Raw genomic sequence first — 19,065 nt, 5'->3', positions numbered from 1 at the left:
GGAACCTGTCTGCCTCCTGCTGCCATTCGTGGTGTTCAGGTTCGGCCCTGATGTTGCTCTGAGATTGGAGCAGGTCCTGACAGCTGGGAGAAGCCAAGCAGCAGGGAGAGGCACTTCTAAGCCTGCAAATGCACGGGGGCCCTTCCCGCCTCCTGGCCCCCAAGAGTATAGGGATGCCTTGGTTTGCAGCATGCTTTGGGTGGTTGCAGCTGTGCCCATGGGTCCGTGGAGCAGGAGGCCTGGGTCTGCAGCTGCAGTTTGGGCAGCAGTAGCTGCGCCCCGGCAGGTGGGGCTCCTGCCAGCTTCATGGAGCATGCAGCATGCAGCCCTGGCCGTGCCTCCCTCTTGCAGCCAGCAGTGATGGCAGTGGCGGACCATTTGGAGCAGCTGCTGCCATCACTATCATTACCATTTTATAGATGAGGAGGCATAGAGAAGTGAGTTGACTTGCCCAACATCACACAGGTGGTGAGTGGTAGAATCCAGATTTAAACTAGACAGTGGGACTAAGACTGAGCACATAATTACTAGGCTGCATGACTTTAAGGTACTGAAAATTTCCTCTCATGCTAGGTGCCATGGCTCATGCATACCCGTAATCCTACCTACTCAAGAGGCTGAGGTGGGAGGATTGCTTGAGCCCAGGAGTTCAAGGCTTCTGTGAGCTGTGATTGCACTGCTGCACTCCAGCCTGGGTGATAGAGTGTGAAACCCCATCTTTAAAACAAAAAAGGAAATTCCCCCTAATTTTACTTTTCTAGCAGCTCACTTCTTTACTTCATTCACTGTAACAGACTATTTTCTCGAGAACATGAATTTGTTGGCCAAATTCCATATAAGATGTGAATCAGAGCTGCCCCTCAGTCTTGGGAATTTTGCATCAGTCTCCAAACCAGAGCCAGAATTGCTTACAGCACTTGGTTTTTTAAAGCAATCCCACCCTTGCAGTTGACCAACTGAAGGATTTGTGATTTTTTTAAAAATACAAGCCTTAATTTTTTTATTGAAAGGAAGAATTTTATTAGATTATTTAACATTAAGGACCGATGGTAGATTTGGAACATCATCCATGTGGGAGATATTAATCTATGCAGGGATATCTCAACCAAATCATACAAAGAATATCCTAGGAATTAACCAAGAACACTCCCCACTTAGTTAGCAACTGAAATAGTAGAGCAACTTTTAAGACATATCGACATTATTACATCTATTTGTTCAGTGTCTCCTTCTCCTTACCAGTTTATTACAGGGTTTGGGAGCTTTAAAGAGCCTTTGTATATACAGTAGTCCCTCTTATCTTTGGTGGATATGTTCCAAGACCCCTGGTGAATGCCTGAAACCTTGGATAGTATGAAACTCTACATACACTATGTACAAATTTCTTTTTCCTTCTTCACAGTTTCATGGATGGAAGACTTGTTCTTACCATAGATCTTAGCAACCTCAGCATATGATTTTTTAAATTTCTTTCTTCATTTGAGAATTTTCACCTTTTCACTTACAGGAAACACGTTGTGGCTTCTCTTCAACATATCTGAATTGCCAGCGTCACTACTTTTGCACTTTGGGGCCCTTATGAAGTAAAATAAGGGTTACTTGAACACAGGCACAGTGATACTACAACGGTTGATCTGATAGCTGAGAGGGCTACAGAGTGACTAATAGGCCAGTAGTGTCTACAGTGTGGATATGCTGGACAAAGAAATTATTCATATGCCAGGACAGAAGATTTCATCACACTTCTCAGAATGTCATGCACTTAAAAACTTATGAATTTTTTATTTCTGGAATCTTCCACTTAATATTTTCGGACCACAGTTGACTGTGGGTAACTGAAACTGTGGAAAACAAAACTACAGATAAGGGGTGACTATTTATAAGCACTGCAGACACTTTTTTCTTTGCAAATAGTTGACTTAAAAACAGCAGATGGTTTATTTTTAGGCTATTATCTGCTTATAGAGATTTCATTTTTTAATCATTTAGTAGCTTTCCTGTATGTAGCTTTTTTTTTTCTGATTACTTTTTTGAATTTGTAGTGTTAAATGTGTGGAATTAAAACACAAATGTCACTTCCTAAGCTTGCCATGGACTTGCTGTTCCTTCACTCCACAGGTCATGCAAAGGATGAGGAGTGAAGTCAAGCTATCATATTTATGTTGCTCTTGTTAATAACAGCACTCCGGTTAACCTTGTACTTCATCCCCACTGCGGGTTTTGTCCCCAAGAAATGAGGACCATATTCAGTACTGAAAGGCTTTTAGTGGGAAGTGAAGTGCCCTCCATGTTGGCATTACACAATGGAATTCTAATAGGCAAATGTTGTGTTAAAGCAGAAATGCTTCCCTGTGGAATGTTTCTCTTCTGGCTTCTCCAGAGTGCACGAGGGAGCTTCACTTAGTGTCAGCAGAAAACAAAACTCATTTGGATACATTGGGAGGTGCTTTTTTTCTTGTGGTAATTTCAGGAACTATATGTCCACTGCCTCTTCTATATTCATAAAATTAAAACCACGCATATATAGATGGAAATGATTTTTCGATTGTAGGAAAGAATGTGCCTAAGCTGACATGTCATTTTTTTGGTAATTTGAGAAAACCCTATAAACACACCTTTTCAAGGAGATAGTATACGGAAGACTCAGAGCCACAAAAATCAGGGTGTGAAGCTCGATTATGCTACTTTTTGTTGTTGTTGTTGTTGTTTGAGATGGAGTGTCATTCTGTTGCTCAGGCTGGAGAGCAGTGGCTTGATTTCGGCTCACTGCAACCTCCACCTCCCAGGTTCAAGTGATTCTCCAACCTCAGCCTCCTGACTAGCTGGGACCACAGGCGCACATCACCATGCCCGGCTAAGTTTTGTATTTTTTGTGGAGATGGAGTTTCACCAGTTGGCCAGGCTGGTCTCAAACTCCTGACCTCAAGTGATCCACCCACCTCAGCCCCCAACGTGCTGGGTTTATAGGCATCAGCCACTGCACCTGGCCTGGTTTTGCCACTTATTAATTGAATGTCTTTGGTTACCTTTTTTTAACCTAACTGAACTCCATTTTTCTTATGTAACTGACTTGTAGGTGGGATGTGAGGGTGAAGGCATGTAATGTGCTCAGCGCAGACTCGTAGATAGAGGCCTTAGCCTGCTTGCTAATTAGTTCTCTCCCTGGAACTGGATTCTAGTTCTCTCTCTGATGACCACTATGACCTGAGGACACCTGGTTTACCCTGCTGGGCCTAGTAGTGTGAAACAGAAGTGTTAGTGACTCTTAGAGGTGATGTGAAGGGCAAAGAAAATGTAAACAAGTGTGAGGTGAGCCCCTGCTGGTATTTCCTATAGGTCACCAGCCTCTAGCTGAATGTGGGGAGGTGCCGCACTGTGGGAGTCCCATTATAAGGGGCCCCTAGTCAGATAGAGTCCATATATAAATCAGTAGCTACTTTTTAGGACACAGGAAGAATGGGAGGTAATAGTTAACAAAAGTCTGTTGTGTACCAGTAGCTTTATATGTTGCTTCATTTAATCTTCAGGAGCAATCCTGCAGGGAAGTGTACTTATTCTCTTCCCTTCACCCGTTTTCAGGCACAGAAACACATTCAGTGAGGTAAGTAAGCACTCATTGTGGAATGAGGTGGAGATATCCAGATTTAAATCCTAGGTCTGCCACTTGCTAGCTACATGACTTGTTCAACAAGTCATTTACCTCTCTGAGGCTGAGTTTTCTAACCTGGAAATGGTGACAGCAGAACTGTCTTACCTCACAAGACTATTGAGAGGGTTAAATGAGATAATGTAGGTAAAGTCTCAGCATACAGTAAGCCCATAATAAATTATCATTAGATTAAATATTGAGGTTTGGTGAGATCAGTTTTTGACTGAAATATGGCTTTGAAAAATTCTGTTTTGTTGAAAGAAAACACCTGATTTGAAGATACAGTAGACCGATCTTTTATGTAAAGAAGAAAATTGACTTACAGAAGTCACAGAATTGCATGAACCTGTGGGGAAGGAGAAGGGTAGAGATACAAGATAAAAGCAGAATTATCTGGGCAGCTTAGCATCAATTGGATTCGTTTAGTCTGTTAAAGACAATTTGTTGATAAAATGTACAAGCATGCTGCTAACCACTTTACCTCAGAATAGGGAAGAAAAAGGGAAAATTATGACTGAGCTTAAGTCTGATGAACAGTGAAAAAATGGCTGATAAAAGGCAAATAATAGGAACCTTGTTGCTTTTTACTTTGGCACAGTTGAGAGTATAGGAGTTGGTGCTGGAATTCTCTGGTGCCAGCCACTAAAACAGTTCCTTACTCTTCAATGTGAGGAAGCACTGTCTCGTAATTAAGCACAGATGGACTAAGGAACAGTATGCTTCCCATGAATGGAGGTTTCCAGCAGGTAACAGATGATCAACTGTTATAAATGTCACAGATGGGCATGGCACTGGGGGAGAGGCCATATTTTGCGTGAAGTACAAGTGAGGAAAAATCAAATTATATACAAGTCAATTTTTTAAAAATTCAAAATGAAAATAGATTAATTGAGTCACATTGGAAGGTGGTAGAAGTAACTGTGTAAAGTAGAAAAACACCAGTGACTTAAATCTTCATGTTAGGTTAGGGTTTATTTGAAAATCAGCAACATGGAAATGATTTAGTAATCGATCTTTCATTCTGATATTTGATTGCAGGAAATCTCTTTAAATGAGATAGACCATTTTTGATTCTTTGCTTAGAGTTTCATTTCTGGACTAGAAAATATAAGGTCGCTTTCCAATTTTTAGACTTTATTATTTGGGGATATATTCTTTTCCATTATAAATTGTGAGAATTAACTATTCTCTTTAAGGAGAGAGAAAGCTTTATAATGTGAAGCAAAGACATCTGAATTATTGTATCAGTTCAATGTTCTGCAGTTACACCTAAAGATTTTGGGTTACTTATAAAAATAAAAATGAATCTTACTCAAGAGTTTATTAGCTACTATGAGAAAATTATATTGAAGCCATACATTTTATCAGGCTATTTCTAATTGAAAAACATTGTCTTTAAAACAGTTTGTAGATGGGGTTAGATATTGATTCATATATTAAGATTCATGTTATTTTGTTTGGGAGCAGGACTAAAATACCTGATTTACTTATTAGGTTCTTTGAATACAGCCAATAAAGAAAGGAAAAAAAAACTTTTGCTATATACCTGCTATGGTTTGAATGTGTCTCCCCAAAGCATGTGTTGGAAACTTAATCCTTGGTGCAACAGTGTTGGAGATGACCTAATAAGTGTTTAGCTAGTGAGGACTCCACCCCTTTGAATGGATTCATGCCGATTATAAAAGGACTTGAAACTGTGAGTTCAATCTCTTGGTTTCTTGTACCTGCTCTCTTGCCAACTGGTGCCTTCTGCCATGTTACAACACAGCAAGAAGGCCCTCGCCAGATACACTCCCTCGATCTTAGACTCCCCAGCCTCCAGTACCATAAGCCAAATAAAGTTTTTTTTTGTTTACAAATCACTCAGCCTATAGTATTCTGTTACAGCAGCACAACACAGACTAGTTCCAGCAGTGTAGTGGGGTTTTCACTTTTGCATTCTCATTTAAACTTCCCATCCCCACAGTGTAGTAAGATTCAGGATCCTGGATTCTTGAGCCAGATTGCCTCCTGTCAAATTGAGGTTTAGTTACTGGGTGATTTTGGACAGGTTGTTTAATTTCTCTGAGCTTTGGTCTCATCAAAAAAATAAAGAAATAAAAAGGAGATGGGAGGGTAAAATAAGTGACTGCAGGCAAAGTGTTTGGCACACGGTATGTGCCAAGGAATTTTAGCCTGTTTATTTTAGATTATTATTAGGTGTTATTCCACTTTCTAGATAAAGTTCTATATCTAAAAGGATTAGACAGCATCAGATTAAAAGTTGCATAAAAGTTGCTTTATTGTGGTAGAAGATCTCTTTGCGGAGAAATTTCATGCAGTGTTTCTCTTACCTTTTGATGAGAAAATTGGATGCAGATCCCTTCCTCCTTTCCTCTCTTCCTCCCTTCCATGCAGTTCCCACTCCCATCCATTTTCTTTTTCTATTTTTTTTGAGACGGAGTCTTGCTCTTGTTGCCCAGGCTGGAGTGCAGTGGTGTGATCGCCGCTCACTGCAATCTTCGCCTCCCAGGTTCAAGCAATTCTCCTGCCTCAGCCTCCCAAGTAGCTGGGATTACAGGCATGCATCACCATGCCTGGCTAATTTTGTATTTTTAGTAGAGATGGGGTTTCTCCATGTTGATCAGGCTGGTCTTGAACTCCCGACCTCAGGTGATCTGCCTGCCTCAGCCTCCCATAGTGCTGGAATTAGAGGCGTGAGCCACCGCATCTGGCCACTCCCATCCGTTTTCTTAAGCCTTCTTCTGCTTAGGTCTTTCCCTTTATCTCTGTGTGTCACACTCATGACTAGACTTTGGGTCTTACTCAAATCCCTCTTCTTCAAGTGACTTCTGCAAGTCCTTCCTTCCTGCAATATTAGTTTCTACTTCCTTTCTTCCATTATACAGTCACTTAGCAACAGGGATACATTCTGAGAAATGTATTATTAGATGATTTTGTCATTGTACAAACCTTATAGAGTGTACTTCCACAAACCTAGATGGTAGAGCCTACAACATACTCAGGCTGTATGGTACAGCCAGTTGTACAACATACCCAGGCTATATGGTACAGCCAATTGCTCCTAGGCTATAAATCTGTACTCACGTACTGTATTGAGTACTGTAGGCAATTATAACACAATGATAACTATTTGTGTCTCTAAACATAGCTAAATATAGGAAACGGTACAGTAAACATATGGTATAAAAGATTTAAGAAAAAGGGTAAAAGAGTACATCTGTATAGGATACTTACTGTGGATGAAGCTTGCAGGATTGGAAGTTGCTCTGGGTGGGCAAGTCAGTAAGTGGTGAGTAGGAAGGCAGAGGACATTACTGGACATTACTGTGCATTACTGCAGATTTATAAACCCTTTGCACTTAGGCTACACTACATTTATAAACAAATACTTTTGTTTCTTCAATAACAAAATAACCTTAGCTTTCTTTAACATTTTTTACTCTACAAAATTTTGAATTTTAACTTTTTGACTATTTTGTTATAACCCTTGGCTTAAAACGCAAACACATTGTACAGGTATGCAAAAGTATTTTTTCTTTATATCCTTATTCTAGAAACTTTTTCTATTTTTAAAATTTTTAATTTTTAAACTTTTTTGTTAAAAGCAAAGGCACAAATTCACACATTAGCCTAGGCCTACACAGAGTGAGTATCATCAATTTCATTGTCTTTCACTTTCATATCTTGTCCCATTGGAAAGTCTTCAGGGGCAGTAACATGGAGCTGTCATTTGCTGTGGTAACAATGTCTTCTTCTGGAATACCTCCTGAAGGACCTGTCATAGGCTGTTTTACAGTTAACTTTTTTTCAGAGACAGGGTCTCTCACTTTGTTGCCCAGGCTGTAGTGCAGTGGCATAATCATAGTTCACTGCAGCCTCAAACTCTTGAACTCAAGTGATCCTAAGTAGGTAAGACTACAGGCTCATGTCACTGCACCTGGCTAATTAATTTTTTTTTTTTTTTTTTTTTTTGTAGAGAAGGCGGCTTAGTATGTTTCCAAGGCTGGTCTTGAACTCCTGACCTTAAGCAATCCTCCCACCTCAGTTTCTCCCAAAGTGCCACCATGACTGGCCCTATAGTTAATTTTTTTTCATAAGAAGAAGTACATTCTAAAATAATAAAAAGTACAACATAATAAATATATAAACCAGTTGTATAGTCATTTATCATCATTATCAAGTATTATTATATTATAATTGTATGTGCTATACTTTTATACAACTGGCAGTGCAGTAGGTTTGTTTACACCAATGCCACCACAAATACATGAGGAATGCGTTGGGCTCTGATGCTATGACAGCTACAAAGTCATCAGGTGATAGGATTTTTTCAGCTCCTGTACAGTCCTGTGGGACCACCATCATATATATTATCTGTCATTGACTGAAACATCATCAAGCAGCACATTACTGTACTTTTTTCTTTTAAAAGGCATAGTGTTTCTCAGAGGCTGTCTGTCTTTCAGTTATTTTTAATTCCTCTATTTCCTCTGAAGAGGCCAATGGCCCCTTGTGTAGAGGCTTCTTGTCTTATCTGCATCCCTGTTCCACATAGCTTCCCTGCCCTTCATTACACACAGTGGGCGCATCAGTTCATGGTGTTTACTCCAAAGACATGACCCACCAGAAAGCATTATTTCCAGTGAGGGTCTTTAGCACCAATCTTTTATCACTGATAATTAAGTGAGCAATTCTCTTTTGTTAAGAGCTCCCTGTGGATGTACCTTTTGAGAACTGCTTTAGAAAATTTTTGTTCTGTCTAATATTACTCTCTTCCAAGCCTCCTACATAAATCAGAGCTTCTCAAGGAAGGATCAGTTTTATAACAAAATAAATATACTGTTTGAATTTAGCCACTAAATTAAATAAATAAGTTGAATAGTTTCAACTTATTCCTACTCCTCTTAAGACAAGTTTTGTGTTTTTAGTAATAATCAGTTATTTCTCAGAAACTCTTAGAGTGGAGAATTTGTGAAGTGTTTTGAATCTGAAAGACTCTGAGTCTCCTTTGTGGGGATACATTTGGTCAGCACAGCTCTGGTATTAGGGAAATGAACCTGCGAGATAGCTCACTTATCTGTACATTGGCAAATAGAGAAAGATAGCCTTGTAATAGAGAAAAAAAATCTCAAAGGGGAAAGAAATAATAAAATCAAGCTGGTTTATGGTTTGTCAGTCCAAAAAGCTTTTAAGCCTTATCTATAAAGGTAGATCCACTTAATGTTTGTTCTGCATTTCAGGCATCATTGTGTGATAAGTGGTGTAAATTTAGCCCCTTTAAGCCTGATCTCCTGGGGGTTGAGATTTAAGCGTTGGAACTTTATTTGAAAGAACTCTATCGATTGGGCTTTGATTTGGTCCTTCTTTACCAAAGAGAGGTACTAAATCATGGTTTAGCTTCCCTGTTAGGTGTTTTTTTCTCTTTTGTTCATTTTATTGGCCTCTCTCTCCCTGCCCCCATTCTCCATGTTCCATTTCTAACTGTTCTGCTTAAAAAGACTAAAGTGGTATAAGAAAGGGGGGAAAAAGGGAAAGAAAAATCAACTGACACCCTGTGCACATAATTGATTCAATAAATAACATCTTTCAATTCCCAAGGAAAACCTCAGTCTTCGCTTATGTCAATTAGTGTTCAGTTCAATAAGTGGTGGAGGTCTTAATTTAGATGGATGGGAAAGTTTGCAGGTTCTTACCTCCTAAGGAAGCAGTGTGCTTTTCTTATTTCAAAGTCATCCTGTCTGGATTTATGCATCTACTCTGCAAAAAAAAAGCTTGAAAGAGAATTAATGTGATAGTTTTTATTCTTCCTGAAAACAGAAAGAAGACATTTAATTATTGTCCAGAGATTTGTTAGAATAAAAAAGTGAAATGAGGGAATGAAAATTTTCTGGAATCTATTAGACTGTAAAATAAACTCTATGAGGGCAGGAACTATCTTGTGCATTCACCATTTAATCTCCAGTGCATGTAGTAGGTGCATAGTACATATTTGTTAACTGGATCTGTTAAGGGAATAAGAACAAAAAGGGGCACAATTCAAGTTTTCTGTTAAGAATTTAGTTAAATTTCATTTCACTGGTTGTTTCATCCCTTGGTCCCAATCCCCTTTCCCCTAATTCTTTTTTTTTTTTTTTTTTTTTTTGGAGTCTCACTCTGTCATCAGGCTGGAGTGCAGTGGTGTGATCTTGGCTCACTGCAACCTTTGCCTCGTGGGTTCAAGCAATTCTCCTGCCTCAGCCTCCCGAGTAGCTGGGACTACAGGTGTGCACCACCACATCTGGCTAATTTTTGTATTTTTAGTAGAGACAGGATTTCACTATTTTGGGCAGGCTGGTCTCAAACTCCTAACCTCAAGTGATCCACCCGCCTCAGCCTCCCAAAGTGCTGGGATTACAGGCATGAGCCTCCATGCCCAGCCAAGCATTTTTTTTTTCCCTAGGGCTAAAATGAATGAATGAATGAATATATAAACAAATAGATTTTTTTTTTTTTTTTTTTTTTTTTGAGATAGAGTCTCGCTCTGTGGCCCAGGCTGGAGTGCAATGGGACAATCTTGGCTCACTGCAAGCTCCACCTCCTGGGTTCATGCCTTTCTCTTGCCTCAGACTCCTGAGTAGCTAGGACTACAGGCGCCTGCCACTGTGCCCGGCTAATTTTTGGTATTTTTTAGTAGAGACGGGGTTTCACCATGTTGGCCAGGATGGTCTCGATCTCTTGACCTCATGATCTGCCTGCCTCAGCCTCCCAAAGGGATAGGATTACAGGCATGAGCCACTGCGCCCAGCCTCCCCTAATTATTTAAATGGCGGGTACCTCTTAAGAGTACAGTATATACTATCTCTTCAGAAATGATGAAGGATAACCTATTTCATCAATTCCAAGACTGTCAGAGTTGGAAGAGATGGTGTAAAGTTGCTATTTACAAATTCAAGTAAACGAACTGATTGTGTTTCAGAATCACATTGAAATGGAATAGTTCCCTGACCCTTTCCCATGACTTATGAAGGGGTTGGCTCATTTAGTCAGCAAACAGCTCTCAACCCCTTGCAAGAGGGGGAGCGTGCAGGTGAGCAGGTGCAGGATGAGTGCTTCTAGGCAGCCAGCAGGAGCAGAACTCTATGCGGGCCTGTGGCAGCATCTAGAGGTTGCCTGTGACCCCCAGAACCCCAGAGGGTGTGTGTTATAGTATGCTCTTTTAGCTTTGTCATTCATGGGTGGCTTAAGTGTTAAACAGCTCAGTGGAGGGTCAGTGTGACAGCCTTTTGCACTCACACCCGGGTCCTTGCCCTGCGTACAGGAATAATCAGGTGGCATGAATGAATTGAAGTGTGGTGAATGTGGAGGGTTTTACTGAGCAGTGGAAGTGGCTCTCAGCAGGATGGGGAGCTGGAAAGGGGATGGAGTGGAAAGATGGTCTTCCCCTGGAGTTTGGCTATCCCTGGCTGAATTCTCCAAGGTCCTGCCATCAAGCCATCCCTCTGAAATCAAGCTGCTTCTCTTTGATATACAGCTGCTGCTTCTCCTCTCTCCTCTGCCACTCTGCCACTACACCGGTGGGGCCTGGGGTTTTTATGGGTTACAGGATGGGGGGTGGGGTGGGCCAGGGTGGTTTTGGAAAAGGCAACATTCATGTGGGAAAACAGGAATGCATGTTCTCACTTTGGGCCACAGGTCTAGGCTTGAGGGTGTGGCCCTCACCAGGGACTGCCCTTTTCTACCTAATATTTTCCTGCCACCTGTCCTTATCAACATGAGGTATGTTATACACATTCAGACTCAGGCCTGAAGCCCTGAAATTTCTGACTGAATCAAACACACTCTTGGGTAGACTCTTGGGAATCTGTTTTCTTTTTTGACTTCCCCTAGTAAGGCTAGAGTGTAGCTAGGTATAGAAAGCACTAATTCCATCTTCCTCCCAGTGCCCTGACCTCTGTGGTCTATGTTACTCCTTGGTAAAAGTGATCAGCCTAAGGTACCCAGCAGAATGACTGGTGGAGTTGTGACTGGAACTCAGGTCTCCTACCTCTGAGAGTGGTGTTCCTGGTCCTGTGGTTTACTGCTTTGGTTTAGCAAACACTCCTTACTACTCAGCATTCTCTCAAGATCCAGTAATACTTTTTCCTTCTAAGATAATGGTAGTATTTGTGGTGATAGCCGGGCAGAATCTGAAGGACCTTCTGAATCCTCAAGGAAATACTAATTTTAGTTTAATCTACTTTGGTGTTAAATATATTTTATTGTCTTCTCTAGTGATGACTTTGATTACCCTCTGTCCCCATCCCTGGTCTCAGATCCCAAGTGGGAAATCTCTGCCTTTTACCTGCAGGACCACTTGATGTTCACAGCCCTGCCTAATCATAAGATGAATTATGGGTGCCTGTTAAGGGCATAGAGCTGTGGTGCCTGCTTGAGTCCCATTAAATCAGAATTTTCCTGGGAGGGGCCTGGGGATCTGTATTTTAAGTTCCCCTTATAATTATGATCTGCAATAATTCTCAGGCTCAGGTCTTTGAAAATAGCGGCTCCCTTTCCCATGGATCCAACTTTGATGTCCTGGAGACCCCACTATGTAAATCGCATCATAACCCTCTCTTCCCACTTGAAGGTTTATCCTCTGGTCTGTAAAACTTGTCCTTTAAGGAGGAAAGGAATTTCTGCTTTCTTCTTTCTTCCAAGGTAGAATTTTTCTGGACAGGATACTGAGTAGACAGGTGGGTATGGACAGTAGCAGAATGAACATTGCAAGAAAGCTCATGGATGCCTTTGAAAAGGAAGAGGGTGCCCATGCTCTTTCCCTGGCTTTATTACTTAATAGTTGTGTAACTTCAGGCAAATTATTTAAACCTCTTTGAGTTTCTGTTTCCTCATCAGTAAAATGTGGGTAAGAATAGTAGTTATTTGGCGGTTTTATGTGTATTAAGGTGTCCTGTGTCAGCTCTTGGGACACAGACTCAATTTGAGATTTGCCTGCAGGGGGTATTGGAGAGCCCACTCACGAACAATTCTTGTCATGGGGTATGGGAAGGGATTTTTGAACTGCAATGCACTTGAAACAAAGGTCTTAGCTGATCCCTTGGGGAGCTTTGAGGGTTGGATGCTCCCCAGAGTTGTCCCAAATTAAGGGAAGGGGCCAGGTCTTTATACCCCTGTACCTACCAGTCATCCAATGTTGTAGGCTGCCCCTGGAGGGACATGACTTCAGATAAGGCAGTTCCCTTTGACTGAGGTTGTCTGTGCGCCAGCTGCAGCCTACAATGTTGGTGGAAAGGGAAGGAGTGTTTTAGTTCTGGGAGGGATCTCAGTGGTACACCATAGCACTCGCTACCCCCAGGTAATGCACATAAAACCCCAGCAGTGAATCTAGCATATTTGTAAATGTTCAATGAATATTAACTGCTGCCATTATCATTCTAGCTCTGGCAGGGCCACTTTCAAGAAGTTATTTAACTACTCTTGGGCTGTTTTCCTATGTTTAAAATGGAGATCGTAAGCTCTGTTCTGCCTACGTCGCTGAGTGATTCTGAGCAAATGTGGAGATAATGTATGTGAAATTGCTGAGTAAAATATTATAAAAATGTCAGGTGTGGCCATGAGCCTACCTTTTTGAAATGAATATATGGCCATGACCTGGATTCTTTGAAGGGAAAAGGTTGTGATAAATGTAAAAGTACTTGTCTGTGAAATAGGGCATTTTATTTTATTTTTTCCTTCTTTCTATAGGGAATTAGAATCATGGAGATGCTACTAAAGGAACAGTGTGGTGCCCCCTTAGCTGAATAAAGAATCATCAGTGAGTACCAAAAGCAAAGTCAGAATTATTCACGCAAGCCATGTTTTCATGCTTATCAGCCTGGTATTCGAAAGCAGCCTCCCTGGGCTATTCACGCTGCACATTTCCCAGTTATATGCACAGAATACTATTTCACAGGTGTTTTATCTCTTCAGTACTTTTATTTACTTGGTTCTTTGATTTTCAGAGCAGTTTTGTATTACATGCTGGGTTACAACTCTATTCAAATTGTTAAAACTGTTGCACAATCTACCATGATTGAGAGCCTCAAGCTGTCATAGATTTGTAAAGACTGCAGCTCAGATTAACTGAAGCTTAATGTTTTTGTTCTGAAAATAATCAAAGGAAGGCTTTAAAAGTGTAATTGGAGCAGGAAGAGAAACAAGGAAGGGGCATGTTGATTGGCCAGTGAAACAAATATCTCTTATTAGTCATCTGTATTTCCACTGTTTGTGGGTAGCTGCCTGAAATGCTATTGAAAGGGATTCTGAGGTCTTGAGAGTAATTCCCAGGCTCTGGGTAAGAGCGCCTTGATGGTTAACAGTGTCTGCCATGGGCACAGGATGGAAGGAAGACAGCACTCGTGCTGAAGCACGTGCCAATCTAGGGCAAATGGTATAGGGTTAACAGATAGTGGGAGATTGCAGAATTACTCAACTCCTTATCCCCACCCCCTACATTTCTGTTGTCTAAATCAGGGAGAATGGTCTTTATAGTGGAAAGGGTAGGACAGAGTTGTTTAAGAGAGAATCAAAGCCCAAAATAAATGAGTATGATAGATCTATATCTTACAGAATTTATAGGCTTTAGGTTTTTTTGTTTTTGTTTGTTTGAGATGGAGTCTTGCTCTGTTGCCCAGGCTGGAGTGCAGTGGCCTGACCTCGGCTCACTGCCACCTCTGCCTCCCGGGTTCAAGTGATTTTCCTGCCTCAGCCTCCTGAGTAGCAGGAACTACAGGTGTGTACCACCATGCCTGGCTAATTTTTGTATTTTTAGTAGAGAAGGGGTTTCACCATGTTGGCCAGGCTGGTCTTGAACTCCTGACCTTGTGATCCACCCGCCTCAGCCTCTCAAAGTGCTAGGATTACAGGCGTGAGCCACCGTGCCCAGCCAGCCTTAGGTTTTTAACATCTGAGAGTTGAAACCTTTGAATAAAACATACTTTGCCTTGGGTAATGTAGAATTACCTCAAATTTTCTTGTGTTGGTTTAATCGAGACATGTGGTCTTGTGTAAGCAACCTGGTATTCTAATTGTGATAAACAATAAAATTTGAGAGCAGTTAACCAAAAAGAAGCAAAAGGAACATCATATACAAGCACCTTGGTGTACAAAGCAAGCTGTCCAGACCTGTGAATGAACATCATTTGGAGAATTGTAAAGTCTTTCTGCTTATTTGCAGGTTGGACTCCATTTTGATTAATATTAAACCTCTGCCTACTTAATACATATTAACAGATTCCTTTATTACTGGAAAAGCTAAACAGGATAATTTCATTTAGCATAGGCATACACACAGCAGGTGCTCATAAAATGCTGGAATTGGATCTAAATATGGTTTACTCCTACACCCACCCTGTTTCTTAGAAAATTATAGAGAACAACTTGGCCACATCTCCCTGTTTTTCTCGGCTAGCATATTTGTGAGGCTCACTAAGCACCTCTTGCACTTGCATGCTTAGGCACAGATCCCATCTTACTCTCGGGGGTGGGATCTCGAGTCAGCTCCAAGGTAAATGAAGGAATGAGGGGTCTCCGTTTCCATGGGAAACGTATACACCTATTGGTCTTCAAACTTCAAATTAGTGGTTTTGAAACTGTCTTGAGCATCCGAGTCATCTGGAGGATTTAACACAGATTGGTGGGCCCCGCTCCCCAAGTCATGATTCAGTAGGTCTGAGATGGGGCCTGAGCATTTGTGTTTCTAACAGATTTCCAGGTGATGGTGATCCTGGTCCTGGGGCCACACTTTGAGAATGGCAGTTTCAAATGAGTTCACATCTCTGGGTAGAGACAGATGAAATGTCAGGGCACTGAGAAAGCTAATAGGAGTTAGATATTATTGTCGTGTATTCGGTCAACTTTTGATTAATAGGAAGAATGATATTCTTTGTATGGCTTTTCCCTGATTTTAGCATCTCAGCTTCTTGTTTGCCCCCTTTTTTGTTGCTTAAATGTGGCCAGGCTCCACCCTCGAGAAAATGCAGTTGAAAAGAGGGGAGGTGAGATTCACATCAACTTGTACTTTAAATCAATTTGGATTTAAATTGATTTGGATTTAAATTGATGGTAGTGAAGATGAGTAAATTAAACAAGTTTACAGCATTACCTATTGTCTTGCTACCCATGTTCTATGTTTTGTTTTGTTTTATTTTGAGATGGGGTCTCGCTGTTCTGTTGCCTAGGCTGGGGTGTAGTAGCGCAGTCACGGCTCATAACAGCCTTGACCTCTGGGGCTCAAGCAATCCTCATACCTCAGCCCCCTTAGTAGCTGGGACCATAGGCGTGTACACCACACCTGGCTAATTTTTTCCTTTTCTGCAGAGATGAAGTCTCCCTATATTGCCCAGGCTGGTGTGTTTTGTTATTGTTGTTTGTTTTTTTGTCCTGTGGTTGAGGGCTAAGCCATGAACTTGGGACATCGTATTGTTGGTGAAAAGCAACTTATTCTCCTCTCTTAAGTGAAATGGTCGAGGTCTGAATATAACAAGGAGTTTAGTACAGGACAGTTGCATGTAATGCATTCAATGCAATGAAATTTCCTGAAGGATTTACATAATTCAAACTCTCAAAATTCATGACCAGTTTTCTCAGAGGAGTAACTGTAAAGTAGGGAATATATGTATATGTATGTATGTACTCTTACCACATAAATCTACAATTTGATGTTGCATCAAATGCTGCCAGCTTATTCCTTTACTTTTTTCCCATTTTCTTGACTATTCTTACAGAGTTTTTCAAGTTTGAAATGTGCCTATTTTAATGGAACTTTTTAATTTCTCAAATAACTGTATGGAAAATGGAGGGGGTGGTTGTAGGTGGGGGTACTATTGTTTTCATGAGTTGTAAAATGCTACATTAAAAGAAGTGGGGGAAATTAGCTCTATAGCTAATAAATAAAATAAAGTAGAGATCAAAAAACTACAGCCTATAAACCAAATTTATCCTGCTTCCTGCTTTTATAAATAAAGTTTTATTGGAACACAACTATGCTCCTATGTTCTAAGCTACAACTCAGAGTTGAATAGTTATTAACAGTGACCTTACAGCTGCAAAGCCTAGAATATTTACTGTCTGGTTCTGGAAGAAAATTTTTGCCTACTGAGTTAGTGTCCTAAATTAACATCAAGGAGTGTTGTGGTGATTGGCCTTTTAAAATACAGTTTGACAGTTTGTTTTTCTTGCATTAGCTCTAACATCAACACTTTGTGAAGACTTGGCTGATTTTATATTAAGACATAAAAAGGTATTAAAATAATAACAGAAAGTTAAAATACCAGCAACAGTGGTCACTAAAATTGCTCATAAAGTTCCAATGCACGTACACAATGGAGTAGACATATAGGCATTTAGTTTGGCACATAAAGTGGCACTGTGATGAGGCTGTAGGGTAGGTGCTATTTATAATTTACTCAATTTGCCAGCTTTGGAATTTTGCAATTTTTGATACTTAAAAGACGTTTTGTGGGATTTGCAGAAATGTGCATAAGGAGACAGTATTTAATATTTTTATGTCATGCCATATTTTAAATTTGCATAATTTAAATTCACATAGGAAGTGACTACGTTCTACATTGTACCTAACATTAAAGATACTTCACAGAACTCTCTGACCTGTATGTCCAAGTGGGCATTTGAAGATTAGAAAGCTTAGAAGGTGATTTTTGTCATGAGCCAAAATGGAGACACATAAATCTCACTAACCAATATGCTTGTGGCGTTGCTGTTGACACATCCATTTGATAGATTTTTGATTTCTTGTCATTTTTGAATAAAACAAATAACCCTGACATCTGTCTGTTCTTGCCACTGGCAGTTGGGAGATCAGGCTTGTTGAGATTTGACAGCATAGCAGACTTCTATCACATTGGAATGATTAAGACCTCAATTTTAGCTATATCTTAACTCTTCTCTGAACCAGCTCCTTTGGGTAGTTGGACTTAATAAAATGAAGTGCTTGCCTTGTTTGAAGATCATTAGGAGGGAGAAATGCAATTTCAAGAATTATCCGTAGTGATAGAATTCAAGTGGACTCTAAAGAGTTGCTTCAGAAAAGAGGGCAAATAAGTATTGATTGGTGAGACATGTTTATGAGGTGATAAAGCCTGTTTGCTTTCTCTTGCAGGACAGCTGTATCCATGTCCACTTTTTTATTTTTATTTTTTATTTTTGAGAGTCACTTCTTGACCACAACACATCACAGATACAGTTTCTGGAATACAGGTTTGAGGATACAGTGTCGGCAGCTTCAAGAAGAGAAGACTTTCTTGCCAGGCCATAAAATGATACCCTCCTCTGGGATCCTGCTTCGAATGGTGGAACTCAGGGAGATGAGACCTTCTTGCTGGATTTTTATGACACAATCTCTTTATAATTTTACAAATAAAGGGAAAAAGACCCGTGTAAGATGATGTGTGCCCTTCCTCAGGGTGTGCTGCTGGTTGTCTGGTGATGGTGTGAGGGCAGCTAAGGACAGGATAAAGGCCTGGAGAGGGTGCTTGTGCCCTTATGTTATCAGCACCATTGTTCATAGGATTTGTGAGGGGATTCTGGAACCAATAAGGGAGTTGAAACTGGTACCTGATTCATGCATGGACTGGAACAAACAGGAATGTACCAGACTTATGTTGAAGCTAAGCCATATTTATAACAATGTTTAAGATTCTCAGAAATCAGGAGATTTTTATCCTACCCATAAGTAATATGTAACTGCCATTAGTATAGCTTTTAGAATGTAACATGTAAACTGTGAGTTGGTCCTCTGAAAAGAACATGAAATGAAGAGTGGGAAGGCAGTTTCTTGTCTGCTAATTCATCCTGTGATGTGGAGCAAATCATTAACCTCTCTGTTTTTTATTGGGCAAATGGGGATAATCAGGCACAAGTCTTTCCACCAATGCGTTATGATGATTAAAGAAAGTAATTTTGTGTAGGTTTTTAAGTCAACGGACAGACCTGGGATTGAATCCAAGTGCTGGCACCTACTCGCTCAGTGATCATGAACAAAATTTTAAATCTTTCTGAACCTCATTTAAAAAAATTTGTGTCTGGAGGCTGAGGCAGGAGAATGGCGGGAACCCGGGAGGTGGAGCTTGCAGTGAGCTGAGATCTGGCCACTGCACTCCAGCCTGGGCGACAGAGCGAGACTCCGTCTCAAAAAAAAAAAAAAAAAAAAAAAAAAAAAAAAATTTGTGAAACAAGATGATAGAATTAACTTTGTGAGATTGTTGAACTGATCAGAGATCATGCCTATGAAGCACCTAGCATGACGCCTGGTGCATAGTAGAAGACCAGGAAATGGAAGCCATTATTATGTCAAACATTTTGCAAATGTACTTTTCAACTGTAATGTAAGGTGGTACTACTGTTTGAAACTTAGATGGCAGTAGTTTGCATTTCTCGTG

The 19,065-nt window shown here is 40.5% G+C and overlaps 1 protein-coding gene across 2 annotated transcripts in view; it reads left to right on the top strand.

The window, feature by feature from the left end:
* Positions 1-18,425, top strand: part of PRELID2 (PRELI domain containing 2) — a 77,144-nt gene extending 58,719 nt beyond the window's left edge. For both annotated transcript variants that reach the window (XM_010370625.2, XM_010370626.2), the window contains 2 exons: positions 13,373-13,442; positions 17,787-18,425. In XM_010370625.2, the coding sequence (XP_010368927.1) occupies positions 13,373-13,432 (60 nt within the window). In that variant the 3' untranslated portion in view covers positions 13,433-13,442; positions 17,787-18,425. The remainder of the gene's footprint in view (positions 1-13,372; positions 13,443-17,786) is intronic.
* The last annotated feature ends 640 nt before the right edge of the window (positions 18,426-19,065 follow it).

The sequence above is a fragment of the Rhinopithecus roxellana genome, chromosome 3 (assembly GCF_007565055.1).
Source record: "Rhinopithecus roxellana isolate Shanxi Qingling chromosome 3, ASM756505v1, whole genome shotgun sequence".
Lineage (NCBI taxonomy): Eukaryota > Metazoa > Chordata > Mammalia > Primates > Cercopithecidae > Rhinopithecus > Rhinopithecus roxellana.
The sequence above is the reverse complement of the archived record's forward strand: the minus strand, read 5'-3'. Positions and strand labels throughout refer to the sequence as shown.